The 21262-nt window shown below is 36.6% G+C and overlaps 1 protein-coding gene across 5 annotated transcripts in view; it reads right to left on the reverse strand.

Annotated features, from left to right (window-relative positions):
• ARFIP1 (ADP ribosylation factor interacting protein 1) overlaps positions 1-21262 on the reverse strand; it is a 122850-nt gene extending 101588 nt beyond the window's left edge. The window contains exons 1-2 of one of the 5 annotated variants that reach the window (XM_030312911.2): positions 20986-21262; positions 6169-6248 (exon numbers count right to left, since the gene is read on the reverse strand). In XM_030312911.2, coding sequence (XP_030168771.1) covers positions 6169-6246 — 78 coding nt within the window. In that variant the 5' untranslated portion in view covers positions 6247-6248; positions 20986-21262. The remainder of the gene's footprint in view (positions 1-6168; positions 6249-20985) is intronic. The other 4 variants (XM_030312906.2, XM_030312907.2, XM_030312909.2 and 1 more) reach the window with 4 other exon arrangements.

Raw genomic sequence — 21262 nt, forward strand, 5'->3', positions numbered from 1 at the left:
CAAGATCATGACCTGTGCTGAAGTATGACGCTTAGCTGACTGAGCCACTCAGGCACCCCAAAAATCTACCTTTTATTAAGGAAAGAGAAGGCATACTGGAAATACAATAAATTGTTGTTATCAATTTATTACCTTATTAATGGTAAAGCCTAATTTCTACAATGCTTAGAAACAAGGTAGAAACTTTCTAAAAAAGATGTAAAAGAACTTGTCTTAGCCTTAGGCTTCTGGAACTATATAAGGCACTGTATCTTCTAAAACACACACATTTAACATTGGTTTTTATTCCAATTGACCACTGAACAAGCAAAAATAAAGTGATATAGTAATAAGCGTAAAGCTTTTCCAATTCTTTCTTAAATCTATTATTTAAAAAAAGTTAGGGGCGCCTGGGTGGCGCAGTCGGTTAAGCGTCCGACTTCAGCCAGGTCACGATCTCGCGGTCCGTGAGTTCGAGCCCCGCGTCGGGCTCTGGGCTGATGGCTCAGAGCCTGGAGCCTGTTTCCGATTCTGTGTCTCCCTCTCTCTCTGCCCCTCCCCCGTTCATGCTCTGTCTCTCTCTGTCCCAAAAATAAATAAAACGTTGAAAAAAAAAAAAATTAAAAAAAAAAAATAAAAATAAAAAAAGTTATTTGAAAATTCATTAAAAAGTACTGTGAAATATTTTCAGTGCTCAGATCACTGGATGCATATATTTAATAGACATGTTGTTCAATCACGTAGCTATATTTTCTTCTAATTTAAAAGACTAACTTCTTAATTTCAATCAATTTGAGACAAAAGAGCAATGAAAAAAGTAAACAGTGTGAAAGAAGAAAAAGTAGCCATAAATATTTAACTCTAATTGTTCTAGTTATGGCTTCAGACAATGAAGGTCGCAGTGTTTACTGGGGTAATTATGCATGTCAAGAGAGACCATACTTTGTTCCAATACCAAAAAGCACAAATGCCTTCTGTGTTAGATGAAATTATTTACATTTTTGTTTGCCTACAAAAAGAGAAAGCAATTATATTAAACTCATAATTCAAATAGTCTTTGGGGCGCCTGGGTGGCGCAGTCGGTTAAGCGTCCGACTTCAGCCAGGTCACGATCTCGCGGCCCGTGAGTTCGAGCCCCGCGTCGGGCTCTGGGTTGATGGCTCAGAGCCTGGAGCCTGCTTCCGATTCTGTGTCTCCCTCTCTCTCTGCCCCTCCCCCGTTCATGCTCTGTCTCTCTCTGTCTCAAGAATAAATAAACGTTAAAAAAAAAAAAAATTAAAAAAAAAAAATCAAATAGTCTTTGAAATTTCCTTCTGTATTAGTAAAAATATGACCTTCTTTTAAAAATGATTAATGTATTTATTATAAAGTGTTAACATAGTTCAAAAATATTAGGTGAATAAATCTCCTGCATGAAGTTTCACGAGAACTACCCAACACATCAGGAAACATGGACATAAGGACCAGCTTTGCCCCTTTTTATAAGTTTATAAATATTCCTAAGTTTCAATTTCCTCCTCATAAAATGAGATTATTAACCTCACCTATGTACCATAAGAATCAAATATGAAATTGCTTTGAAAACTGAAAATGCTATTTTATATAAAGATGTCATAATTATAGCACATTGGTTTCAGCTGGGCTCCAACAAGATGAATACTGGAATAGGTCCATCAACATTAATACCTGCCAGCACATCTCCCCTTGCTAACTACACTTTTCTAAACAGACCAATATCAAGACAGTTGAAATGGAATCCAGATGTTAATGTTTGTAACCTTGTTCTTTTTTATTTTGTTCTATCTCAGAGATTTCATGGTTTTAAAGGGAATATGACCCTCAAACCTATGATAAAAGGATGGATAAAGCAAATGTGGTAAAATCCAGATAATTATTGAATCTGGATGATGAATATATGGGAACTCATTTACTATTTAACCTTTACTTCATATGTTGCAAGTTTTCCTTAAAAAAATGTTTTTATATATTAGTATCAATACCTAATTTGTCTTATATTTTCAACCAGGTGCTACCTGAACACTGCATTTCAAACCTTCCCCCAACTTTCTCATCTCCTGTCATTCTCTTTTCTACATCAAGCCAATCTCAGCTGCCAGCCACCACTTGAACCACATTTCCTTCCACTCTTTCCCCACTGACACTCAGTTTCAGCCACAAAGCCCTCACCACTGTCCCTCAAACACATCAATCTTATTTTTGCCCTTCTTTCCTCTCTCTGGAAAGTTCATACTTCCAGATTTTCACGCGATTCTCCTTCACCTCATTCAGGTTTCTGCTTAAACATCATCTAAGAAGGGCCTTCCCTGACCAACTAATGCAAATTCAGTTTTCATCACTCATTAGCCCTTTAGCCTGCTTTATAGCAGTAAAGACTGTATTAAATTATAAAATTATTTATGCGTATGTTTAACACGTCTGTCTCCCTCCCCAGTATGTTTACAACATAAAAGCTGTCCTCTTGACACTCAAGATCCTTCCATGACCTGGACCATCTTTTTTCCACCAATTATGCTTACCCTATTAAATCAAACTTAATTATTCACACTTCCACATACATGTCTCTCAATCTCCTTTCTCTATGCCTTTGCTCAAGCAGTGATCATCATCACTCATATGCTCAAATTTTACCCACACTATAAAACTAAAACTCAGTTCAAAATGCCACTTGTGCTGATATTCCTGGCTGATACTCCTCTGAACTGCCAAAATTCTTTATTTGTACCACTCTACAGGCATTATTATTCTACATTTTATTTATTTTAAATTTCCTCTATTAATCAACATGTACCTGGAATGCAGGATCTCTATTTCCTTTTTAGACCTCTGAGTTACTTATGTAAAAGAAAAATGCAATTATTTGTGTATGTTTTTTGGGTATCAGAAACTGGTATACGTATTAGTGTTACTATATTGAAGGGCAGACAGAAAAAGAGTAATTCTGGCAATAATCCTAGAACACACTAATAAATACCTAACAGAACTATTTTTCTTTTCTTTCCTTTTTTGTTGTTAAAAATACATCTTATTTGCTTGTTTTCCTAATATCCTTGCTTCTACCTTTAAGTAATTTTTCCCTATTTAGTTTCTTAAATTTACTTCTATTTTTCACTTTAATTAACTTGAGTTCAAATCACAGCTCTGTTCCTCATTAGCTATATAAGCCTTTTCAGGTCTTTGTTGCCTAAATCTGTAAAATGAGGGAGAAAACCTCAACTGCAAACAGGGTTATTATGGTATTAAATGAAATAATAAATACGTAAAACGCCGTACGGTATCTGGCACCAACAGACTCTCAGTGAATGGTGCCTACAGATAGAGAAGCAGCAGTTTAAACACATTTCCAGGTATAAAGTTTAAATATTAAAAACGCAAAGAACGAAATCCACTTTCATCTGCTCTAATCAAGACTGGACTAGGGTACAAAGCAAGCCAACCCCATGTTTTCTTCTCCTTTTTTAACTAAAAAAGAAAAAAGCTAATGTCACTTAAAAAAAAAAATCACATGTAGAAGAAGAAAGCATTTTTATGATCACTGATGAGCATCCTGGATTCCTCGGTGAACTAGATGAGCGAGCCTGAGCAAGGCGATTCACCTTACAGAACCTAAATGAACTTTATGTCTCTTCTTGTCCAGGGTTGACAATGCTTTTGGCTCAGTTCAAAAAGCTGGAGTTTTTCCCTTGTTTTTTTGTTTTGCCTTTGAAGAAATAAAAACTATCACCCATGTCATCATATTCTATTCCTAAGAAACAAGTATTAATATATCATTTATAGCAGTGGAGTAAAAATTAATTCATTCATCAAACTGACCACCAGTGATGTGCTAAGCTTGAAGATTAGTCTGAATTACTGAAAAGTCTGATACATAGAACATTTAAGAAGTTCACAGCCATAATACACATAGCAATATATTAAAAGAAAACTTTTTAAAAAAATGTTTATTTTGAAAGAGAGAGAAAGATCGAACAGAGTGGAGAAAGAGGGAGAGAGAGAATCCCAAGCAGGCTCCATGCTCAGCATGGATCTCACAACCATGAGATCATGACCTGAGCCAAAATCTGGATGCTTTAACAACTGAGCCACCCCACAAGAAAAATTCTTGTAAGCAAATCTGACCCCTGAAAATGTTTTCATCATGGACTTTGGAAAAAAAAAAGGTTCAAATCAGTATTATACTAATAAAGGAGGAATTAAAAATGTTTATTTATTTATTTTGAGAAAGAGAGGGAATTTGCAAGTGGAGAGGGACAGAGAGAGAGGAGAAAGATAATCCCAAGCAGGCTCCGCACTGACAGTGTGGAGCCTGCTGCTTAACCGACTGAGCCACCCAGGCGCCCCTAAAAGGGGAATTTTAGACCCCAAATAAACCCCTAAATCCTACATTGGTGAACTGTAAACTCAGACAGTACTTTTAAATTAAATTTGGACATAAATTCAGACTATACTCACACACCTGATCTTTTTTAAAAAAATTACAATATTCCCTGTGAAGAGTGCACAATGGGTATGGCTAAAAATGCAGGGAATGCTTAACATGGATTTTAATGTTAATATATATTAAATTTTCAGAACAATTACATGGCAGTGGTTTCCTTCAGATCGTCATCCAGGATTAACTCTCTATTAAGCAAGAAATTTCTAGCTTAGCATCTATGTGAGTGACATTCACATAGACGAAATTCACAGTGGTAAACCACAAACACAACACTTTCATTTTTTATGAATCCTTTTATTGGCTGGGCTGCAATCCTTCCTGTAGTTCACATGCATGAAACCTCCTCTGATCATCTCTCAACAGTAGAGATTCTGAGATCTGATCATAAAAATCAAATCCGTGAGTTAAGATAAATACAGTATACATAATTTCCTAGTTTCTCTGAACTAAACGTAATTAAAACATTGCTTTCACAAATAGTAAATAGCCAAACTATTTTAAATCACAAAGAATCTTGAATCCTCCCCTAGATAACACATATTTTGCCAACCAGAACTCATTTTTGACTTTTGGACTAAAAGTAAAGTATCTAGTTCTAAATCCTACATTAAAGCTTTCACACAGACTCACAGTATCTTGGTTTGGTTGAAGAATACAACATCTAGCATTGTGCACATATACTGATGGCAAATTGGTTCAGACTCCATGTAGTGTTCCAGGCTTGCCAATTCCTCTGAGTCAGTCACTATCTCTTTGAAAGTTAAGTATGTTTAACAAATAAATGGGGAAAACAATAGTTGTTCTAATACCTAACTGAATAATACCAAATTGTTCTAACGTTCAAAATGGGACAATATAAAAGTGCTACTCTGTAAATCATCAAACACTATAAACCTGAAGGTTTTACTAGTATTAGGTATTCAAAAAACATCTGATAACTTGAATTCAATATAAAACTAACTTTTTCATATCTCTTTCCTTAATCTAATGAGCTAGTTGTTCACTGAACCATCAAAGTGGTTAGAATCATTTGTAGAACTTCCAAAAAGAAACAAAAACAAAAAAATCCCACATGGCCGGTTGTCTTATCACTATAGATTCACATTCAGTGAGTCAAAAGTTAAGTCCAGAACTCAGGTTTTTGGTTTTTTTTAACTCTACACTTGGATTCTAATGCGTACCTAACTAAAGAGAGTATACAGGAGTAGACAAGCTCAAATATGAACCTATTACTGTATTATTTCAACAGAAATCTCATTTCATATTTATAGTAAAAGCTATAGTTTGGGGCGCTTGGGTGGCTCAGTTCGTTGAGCATCCAACTCCCAATTTCAGCTTAAGTCATGATCCCAGGGTCGTGGGTTTGAAACCCCGTGTCGGGCTCCGTGCTAAGCGTGAACTCTCTCTCTCTCCCCCTCCGCCCCTCTCCCATTCATGTGCTCACTCTAAAAAAATAAAAAAAATAAAAAATAAACAACTATAGTTTGACCCCAACTTTTACATTCATCTTTATGTAACAAATATACTCTAGAATTTTAGATGCCGAAGGCAAATAATAATTTCCCATTATGAAGGAATCTCTCTCTTCCCACTCCTTACTGTGTCTGTGTCTATGTGTGTAAAAGAGTTTATTCAGAAAGGCCCATGTTTAGACCAACTGAGTCAATCTGGACAGTGTAAAACTGATTGAGACGGGCTGATTTCAAAAATCTATAGAAATACCATCCAATCACCTCGGAATTAGACTTGACTTCTTCTGTGCCTGGTTTAGATGCACCATGAGTTGTAGTATCATTGTTGCAGTCAGACATACCTAAAAGTAAAATGTGTTAAGCACACATTAAATAATTTAGTTTAAAAAGCTGTACAATCTCAGTGATATTCTTATAAATATTCTGTAACATAATTTATTTGCGGTCAGAATGTGCTCTGCAAAATTACAATCACATGAGTATCTATTGATTATAACAGGTAAACAATTCTAACAACAAAATTTGAGAAAAAGTATTTATGCAGAATGTGAAAACATATACCTCAATGATTAAAAAATAATTTCATAAAACATTTTAGATATGAAACAAAATTTAAAAGACCAGAACATCAACTTGATTTGACCGATGAAAAACTCATATACAAGATATCTGAAGCAAAAATATTATTCATGGCCTACATAAAACCAAAGTTTTAGACTAGAACTCAGACCTCTTCTACCTCCCTGGCCAGTGCTCTTTCATATTGATAACACAGACATGACTATTCATTCTCGAAGTGAAACACTATACCCAGATTTCATTAAATAAAAAGTTTGAGCTATTTCTGCTTCTAAGTTATGCAACAACATTTACAGAATGCCAACTATACATGAAGAACTCTTCTAGGCACTAAGGAGAAAGAAGAGTAAAATCGAATTCACAGTCTGCAAGTACTCTGAATCTAATCAAGGAGACAGAGATAAATAATTACAAGATACCACGTTAGGTATTATAATGCAAAGAAACAAATTTTTACTTTTGAAATACACTGGAGGGAACAATTTTACAATTTCAGTTTGTAAACCGAACCCAATACCACATTAAGAAAATAATACAACATGAACAACTGGGATTTATCCCAGGAATACAAAACTAGCTCAATTAGGAAATCTATTACTATATACTGTATTCCTAAACCTAAGGGAAAAAACACAGTTTTCTTCACATATGTTGAGAGATCTTTTGACAAAATGCAACATCCATTCAAAATTCAGTACTCAAGGAAAAGGGAACTAAGGGAGACTTTCTCAACATGATTTCCAATCACGACCTTGGGTAACTGAAATTGGAGAAAGTAAAATTGCAGCTAAAGGGAGACTACTGTACATATTAGGGATATTAGTTGTGTTTCAGTTCCCTACAGTCAACTATGGTCGATTAGCACATTATCCTCCTCTTGATATGTTGTCAAAAAATTAATAGCAGCTTCACACTGCATCACAGTGTCTACATCATTCACTTCAACTTCATCTCATCGCATGGCCATTTTATCATCTCACATTACCATAGGAAGAAGGGTGAATACAGTATAATATATTTTGAGAGAAAGAAAAAGACCACATTCACAAAACTTTTATTACCATATAGTGTTATAACTGTTCTATTTTATTATTGTTGTTGTTAACCTCTTAACGTGCCTAGTTTATAAATTAAACTTCATCATAGGTATGTATGTGTAGGAAAAAACACAGTATATAAAGGGTTCAGTACAATCCCCAGTTTCAGGCATCCACTGGCAGTTTTGGAATGTATCCCCCACAGATAAAGGGAGATTACTGTAAAGAACTCTTAAAAACAAAAAGAAAAAACTCAAAAACCAGATTGAAAGCAGGAAAAAGACATGAACAGAAAATTCACACACACACAGAAAGACATTAAAACGGCCCTCCAAAATATAAAAATGTTCAAATTCACTCATAATTAGAGAAATGCAAGTTAAAACAACACCAAGATAACCATTTCTTACCTACCAGACTGGCAAAAAAATTTTAAATATAACAAAACTTTCTGTTCGTGAGGAAGTACGGAAAAACAGGACTCTCATACAGTGCTGATGGGAATACAAATTGGCACAGCCATTCTGGAGGCAACTTTAGTGATGCCTAAGATCATCATCACATATGCATTTACTGCTATACCCAGCAATCTCATTTCTAGGAATCCATCCTAGGAATATACCTCCAGCAATACAAAAATACATAGACATTGCAGTATTCTTCATAAATGTAAAATATTGGAAACAGCCTAAATGTCTATACATAGGAAAGTGACTGAATAAACCATGGCACAGCCAAAGAATAGAGTACTATGCAACTATTAAAAAAATGAGGAAGATCTCTATGATATGGAGTGATTTCCAGGACATACTGTTAAGTGAAAAAAACACAAAGCCCAAAAATACTTATAGGTATACTACCTTCATGTAAGAACAAAGGGAATATAAGAAAATACATGTTTCGGGGCGCCTGGGTGGCGCAGTCGGTTAAGCGTCCGACTTCAGCCAGGTCACGATCTCGCGGTCCGTGAGTTCGAGCCCCGCATCGGGCTCTGGGCTGATGGCTCAGAGCCTGGAGCCTGCTTCCGATTCTGTGTCTCCCTCTCTCTCTGCCCCTCCCCCGTTCATGCTCTGTCTCTCTCTGTCCCAAAAATAAATAAACGTTGAAAAAAAAAAAAGAAAATACATGTTTCTGTTCATTAGAGCAAAAAGAAATACAAGAACAGACACACACACACACACACACACACACACACACACATACACACACACACACAGAGTCCAAAGCAGGCTCCAGGCTCTGAGCTGTCTGCACAGAGCCCAGCATGGGGCTCAAACCCATGAACTGTGATATTATGACCTCAGCCAAAATCGGAGGCTTAACCAACTGAGCCACTCAGGTGCCCCTCTAAATACCATTCTTCAGTAAGGAACTGTAACTTTTAGAAGAATTGGTTGATTCTAAGGCTGGAGCAGGGAAAATACAAGATGAGTCTGGAACATTTTCTGGTGTCAGAAAGGAAGGAGAAGTTTAAAAAAAAAAAAAAAAAAGATGAGAACCTGTTGGAAGAATACAGGAGCCAACCTGAAGGAACCCTTAAAGGCCAATGCTAGAACAAACTGAGCAACAAAATAACTTACGATAATACTGTATTTAGACCCACAGATTAAGACAAGTGAGTCCATACTGATATAAATAGCCAAATAAATAAGTAAATGGGGGTAAAGATGCAACACTTCCATATGACAAAGTCTCAATTAATAAACATAGAAAAGAGGGAAACAGAATCACCATCTGGCAAATACCACAGTAATAAATGTTGCAGACAAGATCCACTGATAGATGCTAAAATTAGAAGGCAAAAGTTAGAGAGGAGAAACAGGGTTTACATAATTTCCAAGTATCTCCCACAAGGTACTTACAAACTGAAAAGGGAAAGACAGTAAAGGAAATAATGGTTCGTAGTGAAGAAACTCAACAGATATAACTTAACCAAGTGATCAAGTAATTATCAGTAGTAAGATATAACATCATAATCCCCTTGAAACACTGCACTGAGAAGGACACATCATTTCTGTGATATTCTTGCCAAAAATGCATAAGCTCAGGCCTATCATGAGAAAATACTGGACTAACACAAACTAAGGGATGCTCCACAAAGTAACTGATCAATACTCTTTAAAAGTGTCATGTGTCCTAGATAGGATCCTGGAACAGAAAAAAAGACAACTGATAATTTAGTGAAATTCTAATAAGGTCTGTAGTTTAGTTAATAATATGATACCAATGTTAGTTTCCTATTCTTGATAATTATAGTTATGTAAGCTGTTAGCATTCAGGGAAGTGGGGTGAAGAATCTAAGGAAACTGCACTATTTTTGCAAGTCTAAAATTAGATCAAAATTAGTTTTTTAAAAACAGAAAGAAATTCTGAACAAAGGTTGAGGAATTACCCTTAGATAAAAGTAGGAAACCTCTTCCACTGAGGGAAGAATGAAAAGGAGGAAGGAAAGGAAGGAACCCCTGGAGATAGCAAAGAGTGGAATAGAAAACAGAAGAAAGTTAAGGCAATTCACTTTCGCTGTCTTCTACTTTCTTATGAAATAGAAGTTATCATCTGTTTCTCTGTATTAATCAGTAGCATTAATTAGGAAAATATATCATTATCATCCAACTGAAGAAAAGGTCAAATAACCCTGGACATAGAGAGAAACAGGAAATCAAATTTCTGAGAATTACAGAGATAGGTACTAAATAATCTGTGTTTTATTGATAGTCTTTAAATGCTCTGACCTACTTCATATTTATTTTTTAGAAGTTTGTTCATAAAGTTTGATAACTAATATACATGGGGAACAAAAAGATTTAAAAAGTTAATGACTTCTAGTTTGTACTGTTTAAGATACATGGTTTTTGATCTTTACACATATTCAGTTATCTTTAAAAACTGTTTTCAAAATAGAATGATAAGCTACTCTTTCAAAACTACCATTAATGCTCAAGCCTCTTAAGCAAATTTAGACTGCAGGCCAAAAATGCTTCAGGTCATCTCTGGGGCTCTGATTCTATAAATCAGCCAGAGGTACTCATTAACTAAGGAGTGTTAAGAACAAATGACCTTTGGCGTGAATTATTAATGAGCACTAGAAAAAGTGCTTAAATAATATCACCTGAAGTTTATAATTCATCCAACTGTCTGGGATTATTTTTTATTTTATTATTAAAATCATATTTTAATTTCTATAAACTGAATAAACTAGATCTATCCAAGGGGAATTTATATAAGAACTTTAACCAGAATTCAATGAGGGAGAATTCTATACCCTATAATACTTAATTGCGTTTAGGTTCTTCCTAAGGACCCAAGAAAGAGAGGCCAGAAGGTACCAAATTTGCCAGGATACTGGAAGAGGAAATAGAAGATTCTATGGATGCCAGAAAAGAAAAAACTACATTTACAGTCTCCATGTTGCCAATGAGTTAAAGACTAGAAGTTAGAAGTCTAACACTAAAGGATGTATGTATGGGATGATATTGTTAAACAGAAACCATGAATTTTTCAAATTAAGGTACTCACATACCACACAGAGTCTGAAATGGTGTGCTCAAGGCACAGGAAGGCAAATAGAAACAGGGCAGAGGTAAATAGGATAAATATGGCACATCATATTGGAATGAGAATTTACATTCTTTTTATTAAAATAAGTACTATAATATTATGGGATCTAAAACAAAATTCACTTGAATAAAACAATATACATAAGTCTTCTAAGAAATTTCTTGAAGTTTTGTAAAAAAATATGTGTCTCTAAAGAAACATCGGGGGGGGGGAAGAAAGAAACATCTGAAGAGGGATACTTCCTTCTAGAGGTACTTTAGTAAAAACGTTGGAGAAATACTATAAATAATTATTAATATATGTGACCAAGGAGTTCTAACTGGTGAGATAAGGACAATGCTAAGGAGGTAAATACAGAAAATTGAAAGCAAAAGTAGCAAAACTTGGGCTTGCTTTAATTTAAATTTGCTTAGTTTCTTTAGACTATTGTATTGCTGATATTCCAGAGACTGGTTACCAGGCTAAATATTAAAGAAAGTTACTCTATTTCTTTCATTCTTGATGGAATTTATTAGAATATGTCTAGTTTTTCTCGCTTATGAATAAACAGAATGGAAAGACTTGTTTTAATTTCATAATTTAATACTAATTTTAAAGTTGAACTAACTTACAATAAAAAAACTTAGTTAAAACATATAGTGACATTAAGTAACTACATGTGTTCAGAGTTGAAAAATAACATCTAAAATACAGAAGCTTTCTGCTGTAGTCAAAACAATTTAATTTTCTTTTTTATGACAGTAGTCTTTAACGTAAGGAAAAAATCCTTTCCCCTACTATCTAATGCAAATGATACTGAACTAAAAATGGTTTACAACACAATATGTTCAAAGTACAATTACATTCCCTTTCATAAGTATAATAACTAAATAAAAGGAAATATAATAACAAATCATTTACATTATGCTGCTGCCTTATGTCAACAATTATATCTGTAAAAGCTATTTTACCATACACCTACAAGTCCTTTTAGTGATAAGTTAAGATTACATTGCTCATCAGTCTAGACAATTCAAAAGTAGAAAGCTTTGACAAAATATAGTTAATTCCCCGTCAGTCTAGACAATTCAAAAGTAGAAAGCTTTGACAAAATATAGTTAATTCCCCGTTACAGGTAATAATGGGAAACAATTTAAAAATCAATATTCAGGGGTGATTGGCTGGCTCAGCTGGAAAAGCATCCAACTCTTGATCTTGGGGTCATGAGTCTGAGCCCCATACTGGGTGTATAGGTTACTAAAAACAAACAAACAAACTTAAAAAATAATAATAAATAAAAATCAATATTCAACTATTCCCATCTCCGCCATCATTACTAACTTTCAACCAAGTAATAAAATTAACTGGGAAAGTCTTATTTTCCCCATTTAGATTGTGTTTCAGAGAAACTAATGAGAAGTAAAATGATAAGAGTCTCAAAACTAAAGTACTTCCTGAATTCTTCATAGATAACTAGTTGCGTTCCAGAATATTAGCAGTGAGGCCAACCAAGAACCAAAAGAACTGCGGAGTTACTTTAATTCTGTAACTAAATTCCCAAAACTATATAAAGTAAACTCCTCAATATTTTTTTCAGTGGAAAAAAGCTTCAGAATAAATAAAGTAAGAATACAGCTTAAACACAGACACAGATAGTAACATATAGAAAAATTTATAGATGCGAGTATTTACATGAGTTGGTGTATATTTCTTAGAAGCAACTGCAGCCAGAATGAGCACACATAGTGCCCAGATATTGGTTTCTAATACCATTCTCCAGTAAAGGGAACCAGCACTTCTTGGAGAAATAGCTGAGTCTAGGCCTGGGGCAGGAAATATACAAGATGAGCCTGAACATCTTGTAGTGCCAGAAAGTAAAGATGTGCTAAAAAAAATCCCAACAACAAACCAAACAACAAAATCCTCACAACGATAGGGATATGTCAAAGGAATATAAAAATGAACCGAAAGAGCTCCCAATAGCCAAAGCTGGAGTAATCTAAGCAACAAAATAAAGTACTACTGGATTATATAACTCAAAGTATAAAATAAATATCCACGAGTCAATATTCATATAAATAAATGACTAAATAACAAATGAGGACAAGGAGACAAATTTCCCTTGCAAAAGAATTCCAAAAAATTTATGTACATACTGCATTGTTAAGAAGGTGGAATATAACTCCCTACTTCTTAAGCATGTACTTCACACAGTGACTTTTTTCTAAGAAGTACAATATGCAAAGGTTGGGGAAGGAGTAACTTTACAGAGGACAAATCTAATAAACCCAATCTCAAGCCAGGGGACTAAGTCAACAACAACCACTGATAACCACTGATAAACATACTCTTTATATAATGAGAATGTCACTTTATTCCTGTGGGTCTTCCTCCCAAAAACATATTATCCAGTCTAATCCTAAGAACAGCACCAGACAAACCTCAATTGAGGGACAGTCTACATAATACTTGACCAGTAACTCTCAAAACTATCAACTTATAATCAAAATCAAAGAGTCTGAGAACTGGTCAAAACCAAAAGGGCACATGACAACTAAATGTAATGTGGTATTCTGGAACAGAAAAAGGACATTAGGAGAAAACTGAAGCAATCTGAACAAACATTAGTACATATAAACACTGGTTTATGAATTGTGACAAATGTACCACACTAATGCAGTACGTTAATAACAGGGGAAGCTGGGCATGGGGTATACAGGAATCTCTACACTATCTGCAATAATTCTAAAAATCTAAAATTTTTCTAAAATAAGAACTTATTATAAAATAATCTAAGAATACTGCGTTATATGTTATAGTTTTTAATAATTAATATAAACTTATATTATTAAAATTTTTCATACACTTAAGAGACAGTGTAACTCAATTTAACTACTATTTTAACTACTATATTAAAAATAGGGGCGCCTGGGTGGCACAGTCGGTTAAAGCGTCCGACTTCAGCCAGGTCACGATCTCGCGGTCCGTGAGTTCGAGCCCCGCGTCGGGCTCTGGGCTGATGGCTCGGAGCCTGGAGCCTGTTTCAGATTCTGTGTCTCCCTCTCTCTCTGCCCCTCCCCCGTTCATGCTCTTTCTCTGTCCCAAAAATGAATAAAAAACGTTGAAAAAAAACATTTTTTTAAAAAATAAAAATAGTTATATTCAAAATCCTGTAGTCTAAAACTTCATGAAGTGAAATCTTTAATACTATATACTTGGAAATTCAAACAATATTTAGGCATGAGGTACTGAGCTAGAAGATAGGGATTTAAGAACAAGCCAAAAAAAAATGTAAGATTTGGTCCCTATCTTCATGGAGTTTGGAGGCATATAATCACACACAAAATGTAAACTGTAACTGTGGTAAATGTATGATCTGGGTGGTTAGAGCATTCCCTAAGGATACAAAACTTCTGTTGAAGTGTGAAGGATAGTTAAGAGCTAATAAGGAGCCTTGTAATGGCAAGGAGCAAGACAAGTACAAAGGACTAAAAGGTGGCCAGCATGGTTGAAGTGGAGAGTTAAGCAGAACATGGTAAATGATGAGGCTGGAGGGTGAGGATGAGTTAAGCACTGTTAAGGAGTTTTATTTTTATCCTAGAAGCAATGGGAAGTCATAGAAAGATTGGGGAGGAGAGAGAAGTGACAATCAGATGCATGTTTCAAAATAAGCCACTATGCCTCCAAGATGGATAATGGATTAGAGAGGGGCCAAAATAGAAGTGAGCAGAGACGAACGGAGGCTACTAAAGAAATTTCAGGCAAGATGATGGTAAAAACTAAAGTGGTAGCAGTGGAAATGGAAAGACGTAAACAGATTCAAGAGATATTCAAAAAGTAAGAGTAATAAAACTTGTTGACGGTAACTGGGAAAGGGAGTTATTAAGGATCACTCCTAATTTTCTGTTTTGCATAACTGGAAAGATAAATAGAGTCACTCACTGAAATAAGGAGCAAAGAAAAATGAACATTTGTTTTGTTTTGTTTTGTGTGGGAGTGAGGGGGGAAATCAATTTAGTTGTAAACATATTGTATTTGAGAGAACTTTAATATATTCAACAGAGGGTGCCAACAAGGAAGCAAGATATACAGGCCTAGAGCACAGAGGAGATCGAAAACACACCCTTAGAAAAGCTGTCGTCTTTAGCCTAGAAAAGCAGCTAACTATAATCCCCAAATATCCAAGAAAAACATTAGACTTTGACCATCTGGATTTAATTAAAACAAAAGCTGAGAGAGAACATGGCAATGATATTTCATCAGCTAAAACGAAAACTGCTAGGCACCACGGGAAATAGAGAGTTTTTTAAAATCTTGGTTCAATAGTACAGTAATTATGTCACTAATCATGCGGTATTTTAAGGTTTTAGCATGGCTGGCGAACATTGTTGGGAATGTTTTATACCTGTGCTGTCCAATAAAGTAGCCGCTTAGCTTCATGTGGCCGCTGAGCACCTGAAATATGACTGGTGTGACTGAGGAACTGAATTTTTAATCCTAGTTTATTTTAACCAATTTAAATACCCACACGTGGCTAGTGGCTACAGTATTAGAGCTGGTTTAGAACTTCTTCATCTATTTCATCTAATCCCCAACAACTACCCTGCAAATTAACTGTGAGCGGTTGTGGGTGATAGAAACTTTCATTCCATCTGCCCACTACATTATTCGAATTTTAGTTTCAAGAATATATATTACTTGTATAATTAAACATATTTTGAATTTTAAAAGTAATTAATATGCCACATAGAAAAATTAGGAAATACAGAAAGAACAAAATAAAAATAATCTGTACATCTATCTTTTTTTTTTTTTTTTTAATTTTTTTTTTCAACGTTTATTTATTTTTGGGACAGAGAGAGAGACAGAGCATGAACGGGGGAGGGCCAGAGAGAGAGGGAGACACAGAATGGGAAACAGGCTCCAGGCTCTGAGCCATCAGCCCAGAGCCTGACGCGGGGTTCGAACTCACGGACCGCGAGATCGTGACCTGGCTGAAGTCGGACGCTTAACCAACTGCGCCACCCAGGCGCCCCTCTGTACATCTATCTTTAAGAAATAATCTGCAATTAACATTTACTCATATCTGAAGAGGATCTGTATTTTTAACACTTTTGCTAGAAGTACTTGTAGCACAATGGCCCAAGTTATTCTCTGAGTTTTATCACATTACTCTTCTCTCCCACCCCCATCTCCAAACACCTCGGAAATCCTTTTAGACAGCCACTATCTCCAGAACTCAACCTTGAACCTGCCAAAAATAAACACAGTCCACTCGCCTGTCTCCCTTTATTACCATCACCCTTTGCCACTAATGTCACACACTTTAACTGGAACCCAATCTGTACCCCACAATGTCATGAAATCATTTAGTCACTATCATGAAAAGAGTACAAGCTTTGGAGTAGAGCAACTGCGATTGTGAGTCTGTGGTTCTCCTTTTACAGCGCCGGTGACCTTGGACTACTTACTTCTGCTGGTTTGTGTACCTGTTTCTTCATTTGTTAATAGAAAATAAGAATACTTAATATACAGTATCTATAAAGCATAATGCCTAGCCAAAGTAGCACTTAATAAACGACAACTATTATGGACTTAGGACTGCTCTACGTGCCCTGAAGGTAGTAGCACTCAAACAAAACAGATAGGGGGCTGGCCATCCTGGAGGCTACATGCCACTGATTTAACCCCTAGGGACTCTTTCCACCTGGGATTTGAACTCCTGATCCATCCCTTATTAGGTGTGTGACCTTATACAAAGCACTTTAGCTAAAATCTCAATTTCTTCATTTCTAACATGGTAATATTATCATATCCACTTGATATGGCTAGAATAAAACTATGTATATGAAAACTGAGTATATGAAAGTATAGAAAACTGAGTATATCAAAGTGCTTTGTAAATTATTAGATGCTAAATAAACAGAAGGTATTAAACAAAGAGTAACATATTCCTCTTGTCCCAGACAAAGCTTTCCAATGAGTATGCCGAGAATGAATTACAGATGTGCTGAAATACTGACTGCCCCCTCAGCCTTCAGGGAACCAGAGAGAGCCTGAATATAGTCTGCCCTACAAACATATTCATTTTCTATGTGTGCCATGATGCAGAACAATTTGGAAGCCTTGCTCTAAAATACTATCGCATGCTAGCAGAAACTGGAGTTGGCTAACTGACTCTTTCCTCTGTATGACTTAGGCTTCATCACTGTTCTTACGATCCTGCTTCAAAAACAGTACCTCGCAGTTCCCTAAAGGGCTAAAGAAGATCAAGGAGCTGTTTAGTCCAATGTTATCAGAGATATACAAAAATGAAACAAAATAAAAAACTCTTAGATGAGAATATGGCAAAGATATTGCCATATTTTCACAAAAGATTAGAGCAATTTCCAGTAACACCTATCTATGACCACCGCAAGACAAAGGTTTAGAAGTCATGGAGAAGAGAATCAGAGATAGGAGAAAGAGAAAAGGAATAAAGGAAAAAGAAAACATATATTTTTGTAGAAAACAGCTGAGAATCTGCAAGAATCTGAGAATTCAGTGGCTTCCATGCTTGCCTAAAGGTAGTAGGCCAAAGATAACAAGATTATTTTCAGATTCTTTCGTTTTATAGTCTTTTTCATACATCCTAGAACTAATGCTGCTGCATAGTTTTAGACTGTCATGGTCCCTAAATCATCATCTTTCATTATGTAGAACTACTCTTTCCAGTGTGTACATACATTGTTAGTTTTTTCATACATGGCCATATTATCTTAAATTCCCTGTTGAATTTATTCTTATTCTTTCCTTCATCCTGAGTTTATTCCTTTCTCCATCCCAAATTGATCATTCTCAAATGTATTTATACCTCCAGAATCTCACAAAGCCAAGTTTATTACTTAAAACCTTTTTCTCATTTACCACTCTTCATGTCATAAATGCACATACACTCCATATACACACAGATTTATATCCATCCTGATGGGAAAACTCTACCAAATAACACTCCATAAGCTTTCTCCAAGTTCATTTCTTTTGGTCATACTTTTAGATAGGACATTCAACAAGGTGTTCATCTACTGAAGATTATTAAGGGAAAACATATTCTTTTCTTAACAGCTGATAGAGAAATCAAGTGAGATATCCCGAAGTCATGCCAAAAACAATGTAACGGAAACACAGCAGAAGCAGTCTAGACTAGACTAGTCTACTACTAGGTTCAATCCTGGCTCCATCAGTGTAATTTTGAGCAGATTCCTTTGGCCTCAGTTAATTGTTTAGTTTCAGTTTCTTCATCTATAAAAATGGGGATTTTAGCCACCCCGTAAAAGTTGCTGTGAGGATTAGATGAGATAATCACATAAAGCAATTAGCATAAGGCCCGGCACATAGTAAGCAAACAAATGTTAACTGTTGGTATGGTGTCAGATATAACCTATCTTCTGACTCTGTCATTACCTTTTTAGAAAGAAGCTAATTTAGCATAATCCTCTCTTTATGAAATTATGTTTTCTTCTCCCCCAAGTGAGGATGCTAGACAGCAGGAAGTTCTCTTACTTTGTGAGAAGAATCTAGTTGCTCTGCATGAGCTTATGACAAGCTGTATAGGTTTCTGCAAGTGTCAAACATTTTACAACTTCAACCCTCGACCAATAAACACTTGGCAACCAAATCGGTAAGTTCAAGTACACACTCTAAACTCGTACTGCATTTGGAGGGATACTAACTTTTTTACATGAAAGAACAATCATTAAAATACCTGATATAGACTAGAGGGAAAAGGGATGACTAGATAAGCAGCAACATACCAAAAGTTATGAACCACACTACTAAACCATCTTATTTGCCATTCCTAGCAAAGCCAAAGTCTAAAATAATGCCTCAAGTAAAAAACAAGAAAATGAAAGCATAGGATAACCAAAATGTAATTTTTTAATTCTGAACTGTACCAAGTAGGATGGTGATATTTAATACGTATTAAATAATAATAAACACATTAACTTATAAACCCATTGGATCTCCGCAGCATTGGCCACAAACAGCTATCCCTAAAAAGAAACCTCAAAACCACAAATCAGGAACTAAGTAAGTAGGCAGTCTTACTTCCTTCTCTAGGTCTAGGAAGGAATTTAGAAACGCAGATGTTTTGAAGTAGTTAAGAGATTTCAGTTTAAAGCCTAGAATCTCTGCATTCTACTCTCCCAATACAAGCTATTTACAGTTTGAAAAAATAAAAAGCTCCACAAAAAAAAGTTGTCATTAACTTAAACAAGACACTAAGGAATAGTTTTTAACCTATCTGGAGGTTATGTACTTCTTAAGAATTTGTTTTAAAATGGACAATCCCCCCACCTCCTTCCAAAATGCATTCAAACAAAACTGCACATACTTTAAAAGGTGGGGATTAGGAAGACCCCTGAAAGTTACAGACTTCTAGACCATGGACCCCACGCATAACTCATGATTAAGGCAAACTAATTTATCAATTTGAAAAGGAATGAAAGTAACTGAGGCAGAGATTTTCATACAAAAAATAAAATCAGAAATATTTTCTATTTTCTCAGGTAATGAGCATTAGATGTGGTGGTTGGGAGAGGGCGTTGGTCATGTTGAGCAAGGAAAACAAAAAACCATGGGACAAACAAGAAACGTAGAGTTAAAGCAGTATTAACACACAGTCCATTGTGGTCACTCTGAGACAGCAGCAATGAAATGGCCTGCAGCCTTAACACAGGACTGTTTTAACAAAACCAATTCTGGTGCACATTTCCATGCCAATGAAGTTAATTAAACGGCTAATGTTAGCACACCCCTGTAGGTCAAAGCACAAGTTTATGAAAAGTCCTGTAAATATTCCATGTTTCCTTATCAGAAAAGAGCTGAGTTAGATGGAGTGCTTGGGTGGCTCAGTCAGTTAAGCATCCAACTCTTGGTGTGACCCAGTTCATGATCTCGCCCTGGTCGGACAGAGCCCAGAGTCCAGCTCTGAGCGCAGAGCCTATATGAGATACTCTCCCTCCGTCTCTCTCTGCCCCTCCCCCACTCGTGCTCGAGCACGCGCTCTCTTAAGGTAAATAAATAAACCTTAAAACAAAAAAAGAACCAAGTAAGAGAAATCATGTACTTTAATCTAGGAGAAAACAAAGGGAGGGTACAGAAATCCTAAAAGGGGGTGGCTTAAGGATCTGTAGGAAGTATCAACTACAAACTTTTTGAGATCAATGGGTACAAGAGGGAGATGAAAGCAAAACAAAGGAAGTAATAAAGTAAAAGGGAAAACGTCTAGAAGCTGTTCTTTGAAACAAAACAAAACAGAACAAAAACCTCTTTCCTCTTCCTAGACACGTAAACAGTAACTTGGCAAAAAGGAACGGATGAGAAGACGACAGCACGACTTCCTTCCCAAACTCCAGCATTCGTTGGCCGTCCTCACAAGCACAGTCAGACTTGGGACATTTCTTAGGCAAGGCTCCTCCCTGCACCACTGCCCAGTGAACTTCTTGGAGAGACTACCAACTATCTCCATTCCTCTCACTGCGGGAGAGAGGAAGTAGGGGATGCAGTGAGCGGAGGAGAAAAATAAAGACTGGACACCAAACCTGAAGGTGGCCCACTTCGAGACTTAGCCGAGAAAGACCTGGATCCTGCCACCCCTTTTCCCACCCAATGCATGCAAAGATGAGAGGGCGCAGCCCTGCAAGGGCCAGTCTTCCCTTTCCACCCGCTGTTTCCGGGACACCGGGGATCGGGGCAGAAACCAAATGCCGAATACTTGGGCAGATATGTCACAGACGAGGGGCAGAAGTGTCTAGTGAAAAGTCTGGAATGGCAAGCTCCACAAGCAATGTGTCCACCCCCGCCAACTACCTCAGACCAGCCTTCCTCCTCCCACCCCCACCCCCCTCCCACTTCTTTCCCGGCGGACCAGCACCGCCCTCACCTGTCTGCGGGGAACCCGGCAGCTCTCACGTCGAGGATTATCTTTGCCGCTGCTCTCCGGAATAGCCTCAAACCTGGCAAGAAGTGAGCGGAAACGCGACCTAGGCCTTTTCCTTCTTCCCCTCCCCCCACGCACCTCGGATCCTCGGGGGCGGGGAGCAACTGCAGCTGTCACCGCCTCACACTGACCAACCGCCGAGGACACACAGACCGGCTGCCTCTCAACCCGGCCTGCAGCACCAGCACAGAGAGCAGCGGAGCCGGAAGTGAGGAGACCG

The sequence above is a fragment of the Lynx canadensis genome, chromosome B1 (assembly GCF_007474595.2).
Source record: "Lynx canadensis isolate LIC74 chromosome B1, mLynCan4.pri.v2, whole genome shotgun sequence".
NCBI lineage: Eukaryota > Metazoa > Chordata > Mammalia > Carnivora > Felidae > Lynx > Lynx canadensis.